The sequence below is a fragment of the Daldinia decipiens genome, assembly GCF_022478715.1.
Source record: "Daldinia decipiens strain CBS 113046 unplaced genomic scaffold F4813scaffold_34, whole genome shotgun sequence".
NCBI lineage: Eukaryota > Fungi > Ascomycota > Sordariomycetes > Xylariales > Hypoxylaceae > Daldinia > Daldinia decipiens.
Window position 1 is genome coordinate 257,529 of NW_026054577.1, and position 19,347 is coordinate 276,875.

At 47.6% G+C, this 19,347-nt stretch overlaps 7 protein-coding genes across 7 annotated transcripts; 3 read left to right on the forward strand and 4 right to left on the reverse strand.

The window, feature by feature from the left end:
* The first annotated feature begins 631 nt into the window (after positions 1–631).
* On the forward strand, positions 632–1,825 carry F4813DRAFT_196475 (uncharacterized protein). Its single transcript, XM_049239506.1, has 2 exons — positions 632–1,096; positions 1,237–1,825. Exons 1-2 carry the CDS (start codon positions 935–937, stop codon positions 1,705–1,707), a joined length of 633 nt encoding a protein of 210 aa, XP_049096780.1. The 5' UTR covers positions 632–934; the 3' UTR covers positions 1,708–1,825.
* Positions 1,826–2,643: 818 nt separating this feature from the next.
* F4813DRAFT_196438 (ENTH-domain-containing protein) lies at positions 2,644–5,293 on the reverse strand. The gene is made up of 4 exons (XM_049239505.1): positions 4,865–5,293; positions 4,695–4,764; positions 4,412–4,632; positions 2,644–4,357 (listed from the first exon to the last, which is right to left on the reverse strand). Exons 1-4 carry the CDS (start codon positions 4,935–4,937, stop codon positions 2,976–2,978), a joined length of 1,746 nt encoding a protein of 581 aa, XP_049096781.1. The 5' UTR covers positions 4,938–5,293; the 3' UTR covers positions 2,644–2,975.
* A 905-nt stretch (positions 5,294–6,198) lies between these two features.
* F4813DRAFT_369458 (glutaminyl-peptide cyclotransferase) lies at positions 6,199–8,017 on the reverse strand. Its single transcript, XM_049244430.1, has 2 exons — positions 7,172–8,017; positions 6,199–7,113 (listed from the first exon to the last, which is right to left on the reverse strand). The coding sequence occupies exons 1-2, from the start codon at positions 7,825–7,827 to the stop codon at positions 6,615–6,617; spliced, it is 1,155 nt and encodes a 384-aa protein (XP_049096782.1). The 5' UTR covers positions 7,828–8,017; the 3' UTR covers positions 6,199–6,614.
* A 1,367-nt stretch (positions 8,018–9,384) lies between these two features.
* Positions 9,385–13,238, reverse strand: F4813DRAFT_196512 (uncharacterized protein). Its single transcript, XM_049239507.1, has 3 exons — positions 12,412–13,238; positions 12,304–12,351; positions 9,385–12,247 (listed from the first exon to the last, which is right to left on the reverse strand). The coding sequence occupies exons 1-3, from the start codon at positions 13,061–13,063 to the stop codon at positions 9,555–9,557; spliced, it is 3,393 nt and encodes a 1,130-aa protein (XP_049096783.1). The 5' UTR covers positions 13,064–13,238; the 3' UTR covers positions 9,385–9,554.
* Positions 13,239–14,038: 800 nt separating this feature from the next.
* On the forward strand, positions 14,039–14,487 carry F4813DRAFT_392330 (uncharacterized protein; the record flags this gene model as incomplete). Its single annotated transcript, XM_049247262.1, has 4 exons — positions 14,039–14,086; positions 14,154–14,250; positions 14,314–14,408; positions 14,467–14,487. 4 exons carry the CDS (start codon positions 14,039–14,041, stop codon positions 14,485–14,487), a joined length of 261 nt encoding a protein of 86 aa, XP_049096784.1.
* Positions 14,488–14,685: 198 nt separating this feature from the next.
* F4813DRAFT_382454 (adenine nucleotide alpha hydrolases-like protein) lies at positions 14,686–15,903 on the reverse strand (the record flags this gene model as incomplete). Its single annotated transcript, XM_049245804.1, has 1 exon — positions 14,686–15,903. One exon carries the CDS (start codon positions 15,901–15,903, stop codon positions 14,686–14,688), a length of 1,218 nt encoding a protein of 405 aa, XP_049096785.1.
* A 315-nt stretch (positions 15,904–16,218) lies between these two features.
* F4813DRAFT_369464 (60S ribosomal protein L8-B) lies at positions 16,219–18,171 on the forward strand. The gene is made up of 4 exons (XM_049244431.1): positions 16,219–16,364; positions 16,594–16,665; positions 16,735–17,244; positions 17,296–18,171. The coding sequence occupies exons 1-4, from the start codon at positions 16,362–16,364 to the stop codon at positions 17,494–17,496; spliced, it is 786 nt and encodes a 261-aa protein (XP_049096786.1). The 5' UTR covers positions 16,219–16,361; the 3' UTR covers positions 17,497–18,171.
* Positions 18,172–19,347: the final 1,176 nt, after the last annotated feature.

Here is a 19,347-nt window from a genome sequence, read left to right on the forward strand (position 1 = left end):
AGCTTCCATAAGCCACATACTTTAACTTATAATGCTGAGAGCAACGCGTCGTGACCTCATTAGTTATGTACTGTACATAGTATCCGCCTGTCCGCTAGCCCCGACTCTTTCTCGGGTGGGACGAGGCTAGCTCCGTAAGTGCGACCAGGTAAAATAGTGTCGTTAAGCCTGCAGGTACCTATCAAGCGCGTTTACGTGTACCATTTCGTGCATCGCGCCCAACCCCCCGACTTACACCGGAAGAAGAAAGAAGAAGAAAAAAAAACATCGCGAGTTAAGCTGCAGTATGCAACCACAAAAAAAATGGTACAGGAAGTAAAGTTATAATTTTCCGACCAAATTACTACACTCAGTATAACCCATTGGCTCTGCACTACTTACATTTGCATTCGAAAATTTTGTATTGTCGCGCAGCTTTTCTTCTTCTTTTTTCTTCTTCTCCATTTTTCCAACTGTACGTGCGCATCCCGGCTCGCGTCAACGGGGCCACCTACAACTTCGAATTGCAGTTTCGCGACCGCTAGATTCAACCCGTTCTGCTATAATCGCTGCAGCCCGAAATTCCGATTCCGTGTTGGTCAGCATACCGAGAGTCTATTTGCTCTCTTGGATAGATATCGTGTTTCTTGCCGTTGCAGGTTCTAATCGCATGCAATTGTATAATCAATAGCCTGCATGCTTACCGCTTCCACGTCACTCGCTACCTTTCTCTCTCTCTCTCTTTCTCTCGAACTAGGATCACAACTAGGATCACGCAAGATACACCAATTCGTTAAAGTGCCATCTCTACTTTAAGCTTAACTACCAGCCCTACAACGCGACCGATTTACCTAGCGACAACGGCTTCCGCTCTTAAACCACGACTCGAAACCTTCGCGCGTAAAAGAGGATAGCTCCTAGGGCCACGCGCTCAGAGCATCACGTATAAGAGAGCATGAACAACTACGCAAGCAACGCCATGAACGATTACAATGCGTCGGTGCGGCCGGGGTCGACGAGACCAGGCACGCGATTCGCAGCCCCAATTCGGAATCCAGAACACGCCGAGCCTTGGGATCAGATAAGCGACGAACATCGGAACGAGATCAACGATTGCGTGAGTACCCCCTTTTCTAAACACATACGCAACCATATCTCGCTATGTATAACAACTATGCGAGGCCTTGACCAGAAAGCAAGACAAACACTATAGAAGAGACCACATCAAGCTAACTAGTAACGGTTACAAACGCGCAGTTCCACCTCTTCGACATGAACAAAGACGAACAGCTCGACTTTAGTGAATTCCGGTACGCGCTACAAGCCCTCGGCTTCTCTAACCTCTCGCGGCCCGACCTCATCGCATCATTTAAGTCGGCCGCGCGACCACGTCCAGGCTGGACGCCTCTACCATCTCTCCCGAACCAACCGCCGCCACAGACTACGCCAGGCGTAGTCGACCTGCGGCTATCGCGCGAGGGCTTCCAAGCAGTCGCGGCGCGGTACGTAGCAGCACGCGACCCGCGCGAGGAGCTACTCAAGACATTTGCGCTATTCGACCGCGGCAGCAAGGGCGTTATCACCGTCGACGACCTGCGCAGCGTTGTGAAAGAGCTCGGCGAAGACGTTCCCGACAACGAACTGCACAGCATGATCGAGCAGTTCGACGTCGAGGGCAAGGGCGGCGTCAGCCGCGAGGAGTTTCTGGGTATCTTCCTCGATAGGTGATGACGGGAGCTAGCCAGAAAGAAGCAAGCAGGTAGCCGAGAAGCGAGAAGAGCGCGACTGAAGAATCCCCGTCTGCTTTCGCTACTCCCCGAGACAAGACACCTAGCCAGAACTGGGAATCTAGCAGAAGCAGCATCAGGAGAGAATTTGCTCCGAGTATCTATCTATCCCTCCCTCTAAGCACCAACACGCCGCCCCATCCAGCGCGTGTCCGGGAGCCGCGAGACGGACCAAGAATGCCCGCCCAAGCGGCAAGCCGAGAGGATAGCCGAGACAGCCGGCCAGGATGCAACAGACAAGAAGAAGATAGGAGAGGGGACCCGCTCGACAAACGAACAAAGGGGCGTGTGCTACGGAAGGAGAAGAAGAAGAAGAAGACGCGACGTAGAAAGAAGCTAGAGGGAGATGAAAGCAAGCTTACAAGATACCCGATACCCACATTACCTTATTACGTTGCGTTGCGTTTGTCTAATATTGCGCTACATTTCCCTCCGATTCTACATTTTACGCTATTACATACCTACCTAGGTACCTACCTTGGGCTATCTACCGTGCCGGGGTCTGTTTTAATATGCCCTAAGAACCTGGTGTTGAAAGGGCAGTAAGGAGGGAGTAGCTGGGCTGGGACTGGGTTAGGTTGGAATTGTATAATACCCCATCTTGCGTACGAAGTGCATTACTGCTCTATCATGGATTGGTTCCAAGTTGCGCATCGGGTCTGACTACATAGTATCAGTTTTGCCTGTGTGCTCTGCATGGTAGCTGGGGGGGGCAGATGTTCAGGTAAAAGCAGATGGGAATGGCGAGTATACATGGGATATGTATGCATGCTTAGGTATATATCCAGTCAGGGTATAAATAAGGGGGTCAGAATTTAAAAACATCACGTTTAATTATAACAATATTATCTTGCTACACCGTTTAAAAACGAGGCCCATTCAATGTCTTCTATTGATCGTTTTGGCACTATGGGACTGCTGCTATCAAATGAAATCTGTCCCAGCTTCTCCCCAAAAGCACAACACGGAGCAGCAGAGGGGATTGTATCGTAGACCTAACCCCCCACCTATGATTTTCCTTGGAGAGCAAATAGCAACCCTCCGGTACCTAACTCCTATCTACCATTAGTCGGCCGGAGGGCGAAGAGAACGCAATACGAGAAGTGTGTACTAGGATGGGTATCACCCAACTTAGGAGAATGCATGCATCATCACATGCGAGTGAAGGGCGCGCGATCTGCATCGCGAACGTCCCCGCAAAGACAAATTCTAGAACTGGATGAGGTCTTGCCCCTGGTTGTTATTCTGTTGCGGCCGTGCCGCGAACGGGTTGCTCGCCCCACCGTACCCATTCATACCAACAGGTCCAGTAGCTGCAGGCATCTGCGGTGCGCCATAAGATACCGTTGGCATGCCGGTGAACTGTTGCCGAAGGAATGGATTATTTCCCGTAGCCTCGGCCGTGAGCCTGTTTACGCCTGCACCAGCCGAATTTACGAAGGTACCAGGTGCTGTATGCTGGGAAGGAATACGAAGATCACCAGTATTTCCAAATGTATCCATGCCATCGCCGCTAGCAAGAAGGGCATTAAGCTTCTGTTCGTGTTCACTAAGAGGCTTCTGGGGCTGCTTGGCTTGAAAGGGCGGCTGGGACTGGAATTGAGGTTGAGGAGACGGAGCGAATCCCTGGAGCGACTTCTGCTCAGGAAGACTCTGCAAGCTGTTTAGAGTAGGAATTGCCGGGGCCTGGGATTGCTGCTGCTGTCGTCCAAAGCCGCTAGCGAAGGGATTATTCGACCCGGTCGGCATCGGCTTGAGTGCTGCTTGGTTGCTGTTAGAAGCCCATGGGTTGTTGCTTCCAGGCTGGACGACTGGCTCTGGAGAAGCAGTAGGCTGAGGTTGGAACTGCTGGAACTGAGGTTGCTGGCCGTAAGGATTATATCCAGTAGGCTGCATCTGGAATTGCTGCGCCGGAGGCTGGAGAGTGTTTTGTTGTTGCAACTGCTGTTGAAACTGTTGTTGCTGTTGCTGTTGCTGTTGCTGCTGCTGCTGCTGGCCGTAAGGGTCATACACACCTGTCGGCTGAGGGTTGAAACCATTGTTAAAACCATTCGTGTAGCCATTCGCCGGGTATCCAGTGTACGAATTGTTCACGTATCCGGTCGGTTGCGGCTGCATCATCTGGTTCTGATCGATCGGGTTTCCAAGCCAATCAACATTGCTGCCTTGCTGATATCCCATATTCATCCCAGTCGGTTGAGGCGCGTTGCTCGGTCCAGCATCGTCGAAGAGTGAACTAGCATTACTTTCTTCCAATTCTCGCCTTCTTCGTTCATCTTCCTCCTGGCTGAGCTTAATAGCCTTGGCCAAGTCGTCATCATCTTCGGGCCCCTGGCGGCTTTCGCGTTTCCTTCGATCCTCCTCCTCTTGGTATTTGCTAGCTTCTATTGCTAACTTGTACTCGGCATCCTCTTCCTCGTCGCTATGTCGTCGCTGAGGTCGGTTGTTTCCTCGTGGGGCCGTAGCACCCTCAGGCGCGAATTCTTCGATTCCAGTAACACGAGACTTCCACGTCTTCCGATCGCTGCGTTCGGCTCGCAGCCGCTCTTCATCCAGAATCAAGGCTGTCAACTCTTTCGCGGCAACTCGGACTGTATACCCAAAATTAATGGCACGACTTCCAATTGCATGTCAGAATAACTCACCATTTTGTCCTACGTCCCGACCCTCTTCGTCGATATAGACAAACTCGCGCAAGGTTTTGATGATGTAAATATTCTTCCGCGCCCAGGTAACGATGAGCTCGGACCCTTCGTGGAGACAATAGTCTAGGACTTTCAGAGCCTTCAAAACGTGCCTCCAATTCTTGCCTTTGTCGTTTAGGCGCTTGTCGAGCATGTCAACGATGTCATAGAACTCGGTCGACCTGGGGAAGTAGTTAGAGACACTGGTATAATGCAAGGATAGTGTAATTGTAGGCAAGCATACGAATTGAATGTGAGATGAGCGATCTCGCTCATCTGGGTTCCGGTCGGACCCCATGGGTCATTACTCGTCGCTGCGGAAAATAAATCAGGATTCAATATTCAATACTCAACTTCAACTGAGCGCAAGATAGTTCGGTATGGATGGATAGTAAATGGTTGCACTCTACTGACCTTCGCGCACTTTGACCTGGACACTCGAGTAACCCTTGGTGACATTTTTCACACTTCTCATAACCTTAGACATCTTGGCGATATTCCCCCAAACGAACGAAACCGGCTATGCGAATACAACAATAACAGAAGGAGGCGAAGACGAGCCCTTTTGTGATGGGTTGAAATGTTGGGGCTGATACGATCGCAGAATGATCAGTAGTCGGCGCGACGAAAGCGCAATCCAGCCGGCGGATTATTTCTCAAGTTACCGTTTATTATAAACCCAGCGTCGTCGCAGACTCGTCTAATGCAAGAGCCGTCGACAGCTCCGACGGCAACTTTTGCCCGCGACTCGGAACAAGGTAATAGACAAGTACAGATCCTCTAGCAGTTTAATCGCGATAAAGGGGGGCCGAGTTCTTCGGAGAGGGGGGAGGAGGTTGGTGGAATTGGTTGATTAGAGTAACTTTTAATTGATGAACTGAGGAAGTTGGGAGGGGAGCCCAAAGCTGTGCCAGTACACGTTGTACCTACTGTACGCACCCAAAAGAGACGAGACAGGCGTAATGCGGGCCTTGGCAATAGGAGACGCAGCGGCGATACGTACCCGGGGTTATTTGTTGCAGGTATTAGAACTTAGTAGCGTAACCGCCGAAGGTCTTTGAAAATAAAAAATAAAAAATAAAAATATTATCAATACAGAGAGGAAACGGGGCAAGATTAGATATGGGACAAAACTAAGCAATAATGTGGAAAATAAATCATTCAACAATAAGGAGGTTATCCTTTCGTCTTTACAATTATTAACAATTGACCAAAAGGAAAGCAGATAATTGTCGAAGGCAAATCAGCAACCACCGCAAATTAGAGTAGATTAAGGTGGTTAGAATGGTCAAAAATAGGAGACTAACATAATAATAAGGTTGGAATGGGGTCAGTCAGGCGGGATAACTGATACATGATAAGATACGTACATGATACATAAAATATGTACATCCAAGGTTCTTACTCTCGGGTGGCCATTTGTGACGCGGCAGGAAAGCGTCCCCGTGAGCCCCATCGACGTGTCCTGTCTTCCTGTTGGTCAGAGTTGGGCAAGCTGCGCTTCTTCCGTTTTACACATGAGCACGAACCTCCAAGTACATTTCCAGTACATTACGTACATTACATACTTGCATTACCTTAGGTCTAGGTACATACATAATGTACTCCACGTACTACATACTACCTCGCTACTTTAGTTTGCATAGAAGCATGTCACCTCATTCGTTGAGTTAAGGATGACGTAGATTAGTGGAGTCCTCAATCTCAATTGATCCCTTCAGAAACCTTTCAGCTTCATCGAATGTACCCCTATGCACAAAATCTTCATACCTACATTTCATTACGACCTGCTTACTGGTGAACGCATACATGAACGTAGTATTATTGGTAGTATGCAGTCAGGAGTACTGGTACTGGAGATAATTATTACAATACAACGCTTGCTTGTGACAAAGGCACCCACCTCCTTACACCGTCGAGAGAAATAAGTCAGGGGCCTAGTTCGGTAGTAAGTAGTATTAGCAAACATCCAAGATCACGCACAGCTCTATCATACATTAGAGCTCATAATTCATTCGATTTATTGTTGTTTTTTTACTCAGTCAAGTATGCAACATAACCTCCAGCTAAGAATCACTATGCCCATTCAACGCCAATAATAAAATCGCTCCCATACAAAATACAAAAAGATTCAGCAACCAGTCCATATTAAATAGGACATGGGCTATCGGCCTGACGCTGGAGCCTCGGTAGCTTCTTTAGGTTCAACCTCCATCATATCCAACCACTCGAGCGTAAAAGCCGTGACGATTTTAGACCAGTCACGTACAGTCGGCATATCTAGGTGAGCACCGTCGTCCTCCATTGTGTGCCACGCATTGGGGAATGGAGAGGCAATCATATGTAGAATTGGCACTCCACGAGCAATAAAGGGCTTGTGGTCGTCCTCGATATAGAGAGATCGAAAAGAAGTCGGCCTCTTCTCCGATTCGGGTAGAAAGGGGCGCTTCGGCTTCGATTCGAGAAGATCTAGCTTACGCATTCTATCCTCGATAGTAGCCATAGCCTTATAAGCCCAGTGCGTTGGCAGAAACAACGACGGCACGGTTGGGTCAGGCGCGCCGAGAAGGTCCAGGAGCACAAGCATACTAATCTGATCCAACGGGTTGCGGTAAAATGACATTGCTGGGTGAGGGGAATTCTCCCATTGCTCAGCTAGAGCTCTGAGTTTTCGTCAGTCCGTGCTCTATCTTGCAAAAGTGAGTATCTGTTAGGGCTTACCGGGATCCATAGAGTGAGTCGGTTTCTGACCACCTCTGAAATGCCTCCTCGCCATCGAACAAAATAATCTGTACGCCCATATCCATCGCCACGGTCCCTCCTTCACCAAGCGCAGACATCTCGTCGTGCATCTGCGTAATAAACTTGTCGATATACCTCGCAACGTGCATGAGAATAGCACAAGGCACCGCGCTATCAGTAGCACCGATGAATCCTTTAGGGGTAATCAAGCTATCGTAATGAGCCGCGAGCGTCAACAGATTTGACTGTCCCTCCTTAACCCATGGCGGCTCCCTCTTGAATACCAGATTCGCGAATGGCAACTCATTATTTCCTGAGACGGGAGTTTTTGAGGTTGAGTTATACCACTCGATATTCCATTTTGGTAGTTCGTTCGTGAAGAAGTCCACGAAATGTTTTTGGACAGCGGCCTGACCCGGAGTCCCCGGAACTCGCGGGATTAAAACTGGCGCCAGAAGCTTACCTTTCTCAATATCGAAGTCATCACCTCCCGATGGGACTAATTTAAGAAAGTTGTCCGATAACGCCGTGTATGCGACGGCGGGTGCGATGAGAAGCTGATGCAAGGCCAAGAAGAATAGCGTCGAGATTACGCGGCCCGGCGTTACTAAGTTCAACATATTCGGGCGCTTCATAGCTGCCTGATCTGCTGACTACCTCGAACCGGCGAGGCCGTTCATTATACACCTGTCTAATCGAAACGGAAGATGCCAGGTGGTGGGTTGGAATTGAAACTGAACGAATTGGACAAAGTTCAACTTTAGCCGTGTCTGTAATAATTGGTTATTTCCCCTTATCCTTATCTGCAAGGCTGAAACATGGACGGCATTAATCATAAGTTGTTGCCGACTGTACCTGAATATGCTTTTAGCCAATCTAGGGATATGCGTCTATGAGTTGAATGCATTAGGCCGTATAAAAGCCATACAAGTCTACAATTGCTAACCGTCCATAACTAAAATATACAAGAGGCAGTTAGCAATAACAAAAGCTGATATTAAGAATCTAAGATAGAGGATTCCTCGCTTTTTAGTATTGATATACAAGTCCAGTAAGTAAACATATTATTTAGTGATTTACTACATCGTAATTAAAACTGTTAAACAAGTTCGCCTCCAAATTTAATTATAAAACATCCCATATATGATACTCGTATAATAATTCCCTTCGTATCTTGATAGAAATTCGAACATATTCAAAGTGAGTAGCATTTTCATGCCTGTAAATATCTTAATGATTCAGCTATAATTAGCGGATGTTCTAAGCGGACCTGTCTCCCATTGATTATTACAATATACGCCGTCGTTTCAAGTACCAGCTAGCTATAGAGTAATTATCGAGGAAATTAAGGCTGAGCTTATAGCCTGCGGAGGATACCGCTTTAGGTTTAAACCGTGAAGGTTTCTTTTTGGCAATTTGAAGGGAATTACTCTATAGCGGAGTTAGTCGGCACTTCGAGAGAGATATTCATACGTATGATATACAAAGAATCACATAGTTATCCAGCTTTCTATAATTGGTCAACGCTTAGTTAAGCTTCATAAGCGAGAGGTTACATAAACTTCCAAACTGTTGCAGTTCCGAACTTATCAGACCTTTGAAGCAAAGCCCCTCTTTAATTGATTATTGCAATACGTCCTCTACATTTAGAGGTATAAATGATAACATCGATATATAGTCGTATATAGTGAGATACCCACACCTACACAATCTATATATTGGACACCTACGTCCGAGGACATGAGCAGAAAGCGAGGAGAGAAGTCTGCCGAAGTATAAAAAACAATGTACCTAGCTGAGGTCGGACCACTAATATACATGGCAGAAGCCTTAACACCACTTTACGGAAGCGAAATCACGTTACAAGTAGTAATATGCATAGTTGGGTAAGTACCTACCTACCTACGAATATGATATGAATTTCCCGCATAGGAGATGAAAAATCAAGTTATTTGTCGCGTAAGAAAATAAAAATAAAGCTTCTAACATTGAACTGATTTCAGTCTTGAGCAAAGTTGACATTAATTGTTATAGGATAGGTGTTAGGAGGTAGGTATGCATATAAATGCATCTGCCCCTGAATTTCTTCGAGCCTTTACACATCTCTTCAGACCTTAAAACTAGAGCTATGGAAAGAAGCCAAACCAAGTAATGATAAAATCAAGCGTTCCATTAGGTATCTACCAGCGTTGCAACTAAATTTCTTCGCCATACGCCGTTCCCTTGGCTTTGTACATTCCCTAAGCTCGCGGTGCCGCGAATCAATGAATATCTTCTTTACGAATCGCCCAAACCTATCGCGACTATGCATCGAATACAATACAAACAACTGCAATGCCTGCCCGAGACTATAAACGGCGCTCTACGTCTCTATTGTTTCTGCACCTACGTCCTCTTGGTAGCTACCAACTCCGCTCATATCCACATCGACATCAGCATCGCCGGGCAACGCGGCTCCGCTGTTGGTTGCAGTATCAGCTGTGGCATCAAATTTGGCAGAGAAGGATGCGACTTGCTTGCCCTTCTGATTCTTGCTGGCCTCTGTGACTTGCACCTGGACGGTGTCTTGGGTGTCATTTTCATCTGTAGTGGCTAGATCTGCTAGTCGCTTTCGCTCAACCCACGCCGGTGGTAAACCAGGACCGCTATCCGCGTTGCCATAATCACTCTTCTTGGTACCCTTTGGCCACCGACCGGGTCCACGGCCGGTGCCGCCAGGCTTACGTTTACCTGAAGTTGTCTTCTGAGCCGACTTCCGAACAGAGCCGCCAGCTGCTGAGCGACGAGCTTTGGGTCGTACAGTTCGTCGCGAGCTTGGAGGTGGGATGCGCGGCAGAGGCGGTCTAGCAATACTCGAGTTGAGGCGTGAAATGGCCGTACGCCTGTTATTTATCGGAGGGAAAACTTGGAATCTGTTGGTTGGGATAGTATCGTATGGCTTAAGCCAATCGTTCTCGTCGTCTGGAATATTCGCAGGAGCAGTAGCACCAACCGAAGTACTTGGGTCTTCAGACCGGCTTGCAGAAGCATTTGCGTTTTCCTTGCCAATACCATTGGGTTTTATATCCTCAGGGGGCTCGATAATGGCATTATCATTTGGTTCCGTCGATTCGAGGACGGATGATTCGGCGCCTAGAGGTGGTTTCTGGCTGGTAGGCTGCGGGATAGCGAAATCTCCGGTCGCAATGCCGCTCTCTGCCAGGGTCTGGACAGCTTTGACCTCTTCGTCCTCTTCGCGGGGAGCGATCGTGTTAAGGGCTGGCCCTAACTCGAAATTTGTAGCGTTGCTACGGCCCATGACATAAGGCATCCATGTGAGATTTTTGGGAATCAGCTTAACGTAATTCTTTGCCTCCCATTTCGCAACTTCTTTATGACAATAGGATATATCAATCCGGAACGCGTAGACTTGAGTGACAGGATCTCGAACGAGGAAACGGAGTGCCTCGAGGGCTGAGATAACATCATCAGGGGTCATTCCTGTATCGTCTGATATCTGTCTAATGCTCAGGCCCTTCCTCTGCAACTTGTTTTCAGGCATGTGTTCAATGAGGTACTTGCACATGACTAATCTCCAATAATTTCGATACGATACGAGGCCCATATCAGATAGAGGCTTCTCAGGAGAGCCGGTCTTCTCCTCTACTTTTGTTAAAAGATAGGAGAAGTCGATAAGCAGATGACCGTAACCTTTTCGCTGATGGATAGGCAATGTGAGGATGCAGCTCACATTATTCTGACTACTCGCACGCTTTTCTTTGGAAAAGTAGCCGACAAAATGATAACCTAGATCGTCGTACTCGCAAAGGACGTAGAATAGGAACGGCTCAACATCGTAATACAGCGTCTTAGAGCCGAGGAAGAGCTTGGCTAGAAGGCAGAGATTTTGACAGTATACTGGATTTTTTCGACCATCAACCTCGAAGAAGGAAACTGAGCCATGTCGATATATCTCATCGCCAGGAGGGTGCTTTGCGGCGCATTTGAGCTTGTGTCGCCAGGCAACATAATCCGAGTTCATGTATTTTAAGCAAAATTCGCAAATGTATAGGACTCGGTTGCGACTATACTCTTCGGGGTACGGTGCGGCATACCAGGTGTCTATTTCCCAGCCGCCAAATTCGATGCATTCAATCTGGCTTGCGGGACCAGAAGCCTTCCGTGACTTCTTTACTGGTACCTCGGCTTCGGCTTGCATCGTAAGCAATCTATTCCTCCATTCTTCTTCCGCCTTCTGTTTCGCTTCATCGAACCGTCGCCTGTCATCTTTAGTAGGCAGCGTCTTCGTCGTATCCGCTTGTTCCTCGCTTAGAATTCCACCGTATGGCTTGCCCTTAAGCTCATCTGGTTCTTTATCATAAAAGGAGTAAAATGGTTGAGAATAGCTGGAAGGAAAGAATGGTGTAATTGGGGGTGGTTCTGCAACAGCCGCAGCTCGTGTTGACGCGACATTTCTGGATGAACGAGATGATCGGGATGTAGTTGCTCGGCCAGCTCGTTTCCTCCGGGCTCTTGAGTTGTGTGAAAGTTTATGTAATTCCGTAGCGCTCACCCGCATCTTTACCAGCAGGCTAGAGCGCGACTTCTTAACAATCGTACACAGAGCCTCCGAGCTTGATGCCTTGTGTCGCAGGGCACGCCCTGACCTTGGTCTGCTTGACGTTTCTGCCGAATTTGCTGTGTCCTGTATAGCTTCGTCTTGGGCAGATTCATCAGAGGTATTTTTTCTCCGCTTACGTAGCGACATTACTTCCTCTATGTCTACCTCCGCCTCAGGTGACGACGTCTTCCTTTTTCGTAGGACTCGCGAGCCATCCATAGGGTCTCCGTCGAGTAGCGAATCTGGCTTATTCATGCCGCGTTGAGAAGGGAGTAGATCTCGGGCAAGTTTAGGGGCGGTTGATAGACTAGTCGCAGTAGGGGATAAATCACTATCATCGGCACCATCTAGTTCCATATCATGATCGCCTTCTGCTTCCTCGCGATCGAAAGGCGCTTCCGAGTCCGATCCTGAATCACCAGCAGCGCAGTCTGGGCATCTCCAAATCGATGCATCTGTACAAATAGGTGAGTTACATAACTAAACATGAAGTATCGTGTGCAGGACGTACTGTTTTTATCGTCAAGTGCTCCTTCTTCGCGGGCGCATTGCTGGTGAGCTAAGTATCGCATGTTAGATCACCCCTAAAAAGGTACACCTATAAAGATATTGCACGTACCATGTTCACCACATTTCTTGCATGCAAGGTGGGCCTCAAATTCTGGTCCCGGATCGTGTTCCTCGGCCTTTTTACAGAATATGCAGTTATTAGGGTCAACAGCATCAGAGTCTTCCTCTTCTTCTTCGTCATCATTTTCGACAACTTCTTCCCATTCTGTTGATTCCCGAGTGGAGCCTGACCCCAGGCTGCTATCATCATCACTATCGCTCTCTTCATGACCAGGTTTGATCTTTACGGCGCCAACGCCCTCGTTTTCGTCTTCATCTTCATCGTCATCGTCCTCTCCTTCTGCGTCAACATCAGAGGCATCGTCATCGTCATGGATGTCACCATCGCTGACCGAGGTCTCACCATCGTGATCACCAGCTTCACCACCACTAGCTGGCACACCATCTAATCCTCCTTCTGCGTAGTGCGAAGCCGTTTCGTCTACGGGTACCATGTCGGCACCCACAGTGCTATCATTACTGTAACTTGGTACAACATGATTGGCTACTATATAGGCCGAATCCCCTGAGTTGCCCGAGGGTAGGGGGCCGCTGTTATCTACCATCATAGTGTCTGGTAGATCCTCCTCAAACTCGGCATCCTCTTCGGATAGTACTACACTTTGTTGTAGTTCCTCTTGCATGAGTTGCGTATTGGCCATCGCCTTACCGATTCGGCAGGTAGGGTCGACGAGTATTATTTAGTAGAGCGTGGTTTCTTTTTATTTACGCGAGAGTGTAGGATTAGGTGTATCTTGCGACAAGTGCTCCAACGCCTCGGGGTCGCGCCACTTCGCGTTACCAAGGACCTTGTCGCATGCCTGTCATAAAAGGACGAAGATAACTACGAAGCTCGGAAGTATTGGGGGTATAAAGATAGGGTAGGTATAGAATCGAATGCTGGTAATACCGAAGGCATTTGAAACATGCGGACTGGAGGTTATTCTGCCGACTTGGAAGTGATGTTGTAGACGCGCTGTATATCGTTGCCAAGGCAATTATTGTATGTTAGTCATAGAATCCCATGATTCAGGGGAGAATTCGACGCGTCCTTCTGCGAAAATAAAGAGTAAAAGATGTGACGAAGGGTGATTAGTGTACTTGGAAGCGATGAAATGAATCCCCCTCGCGCCGTCTTTGGATGAGGTGAGTTAAAGTTGGTGGTGCAACTGCCCGGCTATGGCTCCACAACTTAGTCAGCTCGGAAAGCCTTAACAACATTTATGCACGTTAAAAGGTGCATTGACCAACCCGATACGGATAGTACCGGTACCCCAGGTACATGTACCCCGAGCTTAGACCCATTGAGCCATTTAACGCCGAAGCCTGCCAAAGCCATTTAAATAAGACCTAGAACTGCTTAGCTAATGTCGCTAAGACTTAATGCCAAGACAAATTGTTCTGCCTTAGGCTGTAACATTGAGTCGACATCATTGGCTGTTGGACTTGGCCATCTCAACCTCGGACCTCAATCACACAATAAGCTACCTCAAGTCGCCTGTCAACTGACGCCCTCAACAAACAATTGCAACCGACCGTGCGGTCATACATCATTGTAAGTCCCTCAACTATAATCACGATATATCCCCAATGTTTCCATACTAACCTTTTGTCTTACCACAGCCTGTAGTTCCGCAATGGCCGTCCCCTTCGAAGCACTGATTCCATATGGAATCATCCTTGCCGTAAGAACTCCCGGCCGATGATATCTTACCTCGATAGCAGACTGCTTGGATACTAAGACCTTATCAGATGTTTAGCGCTACCGGCGCAGGACTTTCAAAGTTTAGGAATTGGCAAAACGGCGGCAAGAGGGCGAGGCGATCGATAGATCAGTGGGATAGACAGAGTACGGGCGAATCCTCAATGTGATGCATTTGGGCTTGGAGGAAACTAACTTCATTTCCCGCAGTGATGAACCGCGATATGCGTCTTACAGGAAATCTACGAGGACAGAGCGACGCAACCGCAGCCCCCGCAGGATTCGAGCTGAATAACCCATGGCGGGTATGTTTCTGCAGCTGATGAATACGTTGGTGATACCTGGTACTGACATATTATGTAGGTCGAGAAGCGATTTACGTAGATGCAAGAATATAGAAGTAGGGAAGGAAGACATATTGTCTACGATGGGCAACTACTTGTACCAAGTCTACAAAATACAGCACCTGATACTCAACTCGTCTTGTCGTGTGTCTGTTGCTGGTCATCGCTTTATTTAGGGTATCATTTAAATCCTATTCTAACAGACCCAGGGATGCCGGAACGCCTACCCACTTTATGTCTATATTGTAATCTCTGGACGGTTCTTATTCAGGGTTTCGAGAAGCATACAAGCTTGGCATAGCTTCTGGCTCGACATATAACCACATTTCTCGCATGTGCCAAGCTTTTGCTTTAACCTGATGGGAAGAGTGGTGCCTGCTGTCTTTAGTTGGCCATTGGTTGGGTTTGGCCTGTCATAAGATCGTGCTTTGGGCTTTTCAGCCGTGACCTCTATTTCGAGTCCAGCGGCTTTGGCCGCTTCGTTTTCTCTGAGTTGTTTCTCCATAGCTGCCATCTCACCACCGTTTGTGCGACCATTCGACGAACCGCAGCCACCGATATTATCCTCGTCAGTAGAAGCTTGGTTAGGTGTAGCCTTCCCATCACAAGCACAAGAACTTGGTGTAGCACCGGGCACCAGTCTCGCCATATCCTCCCCACTTCGAACAACGTCCAATATGGCGCTGGGACGGACCTTCTCTAGATTCTTGATCAAACTCCTAGCACTTCCCCTGAAGGCTTCCGGACTGTAGATGCATTCGGTACTGAAATAGTCAAGCTTTTTGTGGTGCGCATACAACACAATCTCCTTCTCGTATGAGTATTTTAGCGGCTTGCTCCTCTTAACCTCGCTCGCGTCGCTTCCGGTGACGATGCTCGTACTCCTTGATAAGCGCGGTAGATCTCCTCGAAGGAGGTTCATAAGAACGGTCTCTGCGACATCATCGGCATTATGACCAGTGACGACATGTTTAATCCCCAACATCTTCGCGCCCCTATCTAGAGCCTGTCGTCGGAAAACGCCACAATAAGTACAATTGCCTTTCTTGCCAATTGCCTCCACAACCTGGTCCATGGTCCAGCCGTACAGTTCATCATAGCCTACTATTTTCAGCGGCATGTCGTACTGTACTGCGTTTCGTTTAACTGTTTCGAGGGAATCGTCTCTGTAGCCCTTAATACCCTCGTCGATACTTAGGAGTATTAAATCAACTCCATAGTTATGTCTCTCGTTCAGTGTCTTGAGCACCGAAGCTAAAACGGTTGAATCTTTGCCACCTGATGCACCGATGGCAACTTTTTCCCCCGGAAAGAAAATCCGCGATGAAGTTATGGTGTGATGCACTTCATCTTCGAATATTCGGATGAAACAGCCCTTGCAGAGCTTCTGGTGATTTTTTGGCCTCTTAATCAAGGCTCGCTCTGTCTTGCAGAGGGCACAAAGCGCCGGTGGCATTCTCTATAGTACTTGGGCTTTCAACGATGGTATAGATAATGGAGTAAATTTTATGGAGATAGATGATATTATTGAGAAATAAATTGGAATAGTATTATAGTATTTAATATGTATTCGCCGAGATTGACTCATGTCATTCAAGGTTGCTGGTTGCTTACAGCACATGCAAAGTTCCAGTGGTTCGAAGAATTTTGGTGGGGTTGAAGATATCAAGGGTACAAAGATACCTAAGGTATGATACTTCGCAGAGGGGCAAACTAAACTAGGTTATTTTGGGCTTAGTCACTCGGGGCTAATTATCCGATATTTTACCATCCGGCCCACTGCGAAACCCTACGCACAACTTTTTCTGTTTTTTCTAAGCTCGCAACTTTACACGAGATTTCTTTTACTCTTCACACCTCTCATTTCGGTCGCAACCTTTCACCCAACGCCGACCACACGACAAAATCATCAATATGGTAAGCTCCTGACGTCCGAAACTGCTGTGCTTCTGCACTCAGCCAAATAATTCAATGGCACTCGCTTGTTGAGTTGCTTAATTTCCGCCTGTTGTCTTCGGACGCAGGTGAGGAACTGGCTTGAGATCTTCGCGCAATGTGAAATACCATTCGCGATTATCTCTCTAGAGTTCAAGAAAGACTACAGTCAATGGAACACATTTGCTGATGTCTTTCTTCTCAATGATAGCCTCCTAAGTCCGGTAAGAAGGCCGCCCCGGCCCCCTTCGCTTCTAAGGCTGGTTCCAAGAAGACGCCCAAGGTGAGTAGAATCCTCCTCAATCATTTGCTCTATTGAAGAGCCTGAAAGTGATGCTGACATGTCAATTAGAACCCCCTTATCGAGAAGCGATCGCGCAACTTTGGCATTGGCCAGGACATCCAGCCCAAGCGAAACCTCTCCCGCATGGTGAAGTGGCCCGAGTATGTCCGTCTCCAGCGCCAGAGGAAGATCATCAACCTCCGCCTGAAGGTTCCCCCAGCTATCTCCCAGTTCCAGCACGTTCTGGACCGCAACACTGCCGCCCAGGCTTTCAAGCTCCTCAACAAGTACCGACCCGAGTCTAAGGCCGAGAAGAAGGAGCGATTGGTCAAGGAGGCTACCGCTATCAAGGAGGGCAAAAAGAAGGAAGATGTCAGCAAGAAGCCCTACGCTGTCAAGTTCGGTCTGAACCACGTTGTCGGCCTGATCGAGAACAAGAAGGCTTCTCTCGTCCTGATCCCCAACGACGTTGACCCTATCGAGCTTGTCATCTTCTTGCCTGCTCTCTGCCGAAAGATGGGCGTTCCCTACGCTATCATCAAGGGCAAGGCCCGCCTCGGAACTGTTGTCCACAAGAAGGTATGCAACCACCAATATTGCACTAAATACGGTTGACTAATGAAATTTTAGACCGCTGCCGTCCTCGCCATTACTGAGGTTCGATCCGAGGACAAGAACGAGCTCTCTAAGCTCGTGAGCGCTATCAAGGACGGCTACCTTGCCGGATCCGAGAACGCTCGACGACAGTGGGGTGGTGGTATCATGGGTGCCAAGGCCAACAAGCGCATCGAGAAGAAGAAGAAGGCTCTGGAATCGGCCATCAAGGTCTAAGCGTTAGGGCTGGTCACGGGATCATGATTTCTATATTTGCACAGTTCCGGCGTTGGAGGAGGTAAAAGGGAATACCAACCACATGGATTTGCATAAAGCCTATCTAGACTCCATCTGCAGAGTTTCCCGACGACCAATGTGACAAATGAATGATCGATGCAATTTCGTAAAGTCTACGTCTTCTATTTTCCCGCAATATCTTAACCGTTCGAGCCAAGACTTGGCTGTTATATCTTCCAAATAGGTGAATTTCTTGGGACCCGGATTAGTTCGTACGCTTGGTGTTCTGGGAGATTGCCGCATGAGGACAGTCGAGCCGAGCCAAGCCAAGATTGCCAAGCAAATCTCTTGGTAGTGTCGTATTTACCCACGCTCTTGGCTCAGACTAGGTATTGATACAGAAAACGTTCCTGAGTGCCGGGTCTGTAGCCTTACATCCATGTTGGAGCTTACGCGGCGCAGGCATGTTTGATCTCGTATATCAGTACATATCTAGGTACCTAGTATTGGTTTATCGTTTGGTTCTATCTTGGCTGTGATGGTAAACTTCTGTTTGATTGACACTGTTCAGTTGATTGGAAGTATAGCCAAGCGTTGCCGCTCATGCGTATCTTCCAGCTAGCTCGTTGGGCTGTAACATTGTGCGCCGGGGATATACTGTAGTAAAACCGCACTATAACGAATTTAAAAAACAACAACAAGGGTGTATAAGTTCGTTATATTATGTAGAGTGTATTTGCTATATAGTAGATTCGTTATGGTACGGGTTTACTGTATGTACTGAAACACTATGTGCTATCCTATGCTATGGCCTGTAATGCAGCATCTTGGGATATTGAGTAACTACCTAGGTACCTATGCTATGCTAAGACAAGGTACCGGCGCATTGGGATGTAGGTTAGAATGTTCCATTTGGATACGATCAAACAAGTATTGTGACATGGGATCTGCGATGCTGTCAATGGCGGCTATGTATGTATAGTCTAATTCTCTACCGGTATCCTCGGGACCGTCGTCGTCGTCGTCTTTGTTGTTGTTATGGTTAACTCGGGCCTTGTTGTTAGAACCCCCAAAAATAGGGGGGCCGGTGATTAGCTTCCCCGGGATAGGGGCATGTTTAGCTCGGCTTTAACCTTGGTAGAATGTTCGTTATCTGTAGAAACATGACCCCCGTCACTTTGGGGAACCTAGTGTCTGGCTAGTGTCAAGATGTTTAGATTATTATTGCCGACCATCGACGTTGAAGGCCGTGCATTATGTGGCTTAAATACGAGTAAGAGGGATACATACCTATATATTGTTGGCGGCGAAACCGAGTAGTATGAGAAATAGAATTGGCATATATGGTGCCAAGAAAAACCAAGATGTGTTAAACCCAGGTAATAAAATACATCGTACGTGATGTCGGCACATGACTGATAAGATGTATTTAAACTTATGAGGCTCTTGATTGGCGTTTTGGTTCCAGGGTCCAAGGCCTTGGCAGCGTATATTAATTAACCGTTTTAATTGAGACATCACAGCCACCAAGCTATTAATAAGCGTTTGTTGAGGAGGGTTATCGTGATAGATATTGAGATAGATATCGAATAGAATTAATAATGTCTTACCTATTGCGACTCAAGTATTCGAACTAGTTATGAGAAAGTAGGAAGAAAAGAAAGTAACAGCGCTGATATTAATTGAACCCGAATTAGTTTGATATTAATAGCTACCTACCTACCTAACTAGCCTAGCCTATAGGTATACATAGTACAAGCTGACCGCCAAGTAGATCTCGGAGATAGGGAGGGGCTTAACTAAGCGGCTTACACTGATATCATAGTCGCGAAGCGAAAGCAGAGATAAGAG

Bases quoted from the DNA above. Each gene is read 5' to 3' on its own strand.
- F4813DRAFT_196475 (XM_049239506.1), top strand. From the start codon at position 935: ATGAACAACTACGCAAGCAACGCCATGAACGATTACAATGCGTCGGTG. The intron at 1,097-1,236 runs GTGAGTACCCCC...ACAAACGCGCAG, and splicing joins GGAACGAGATCAACGATTGC to TTCCACCTCTTCGACATGAA.
- F4813DRAFT_196438 (XM_049239505.1), bottom strand. From the start codon at position 4,937: ATGTCTAAGGTTATGAGAAGTGTGAAAAATGTCACCAAGGGTTACTCG. The intron at 4,633-4,694 runs GTATGCTTGCCT...CTACTTCCCCAG, and splicing joins GCTCATCTCACATTCAATTC to GTCGACCGAGTTCTATGACA. The intron at 4,358-4,411 runs GTGAGTTATTCT...TTGGGTATACAG, and splicing joins TCGGGACGTAGGACAAAATG to TCCGAGTTGCCGCGAAAGAG.
- F4813DRAFT_369458 (XM_049244430.1), bottom strand. From the start codon at position 7,827: ATGAAGCGCCCGAATATGTTGAACTTAGTAACGCCGGGCCGCGTAATC. The intron at 7,114-7,171 runs GTAAGCCCTAAC...ACGAAAACTCAG, and splicing joins GACTCACTCTATGGATCCCG to AGCTCTAGCTGAGCAATGGG.
- F4813DRAFT_196512 (XM_049239507.1), bottom strand. From the start codon at position 13,063: ATGGCCAATACGCAACTCATGCAAGAGGAACTACAACAAAGTGTAGTA. The intron at 12,352-12,411 runs GTACGTGCAATA...TGCGATACTTAG, and splicing joins CAAGAAATGTGGTGAACATG to CTCACCAGCAATGCGCCCGC. The intron at 12,248-12,303 runs GTACGTCCTGCA...CTATTTGTACAG, and splicing joins AGCACTTGACGATAAAAACA to ATGCATCGATTTGGAGATGC.
- F4813DRAFT_369464 (XM_049244431.1), top strand. The intron at 16,666-16,734 runs GTGAGTAGAATC...CATGTCAATTAG, and splicing joins GTTCCAAGAAGACGCCCAAG to AACCCCCTTATCGAGAAGCG. The intron at 17,245-17,295 runs GTATGCAACCAC...ATGAAATTTTAG, and splicing joins GAACTGTTGTCCACAAGAAG to ACCGCTGCCGTCCTCGCCAT.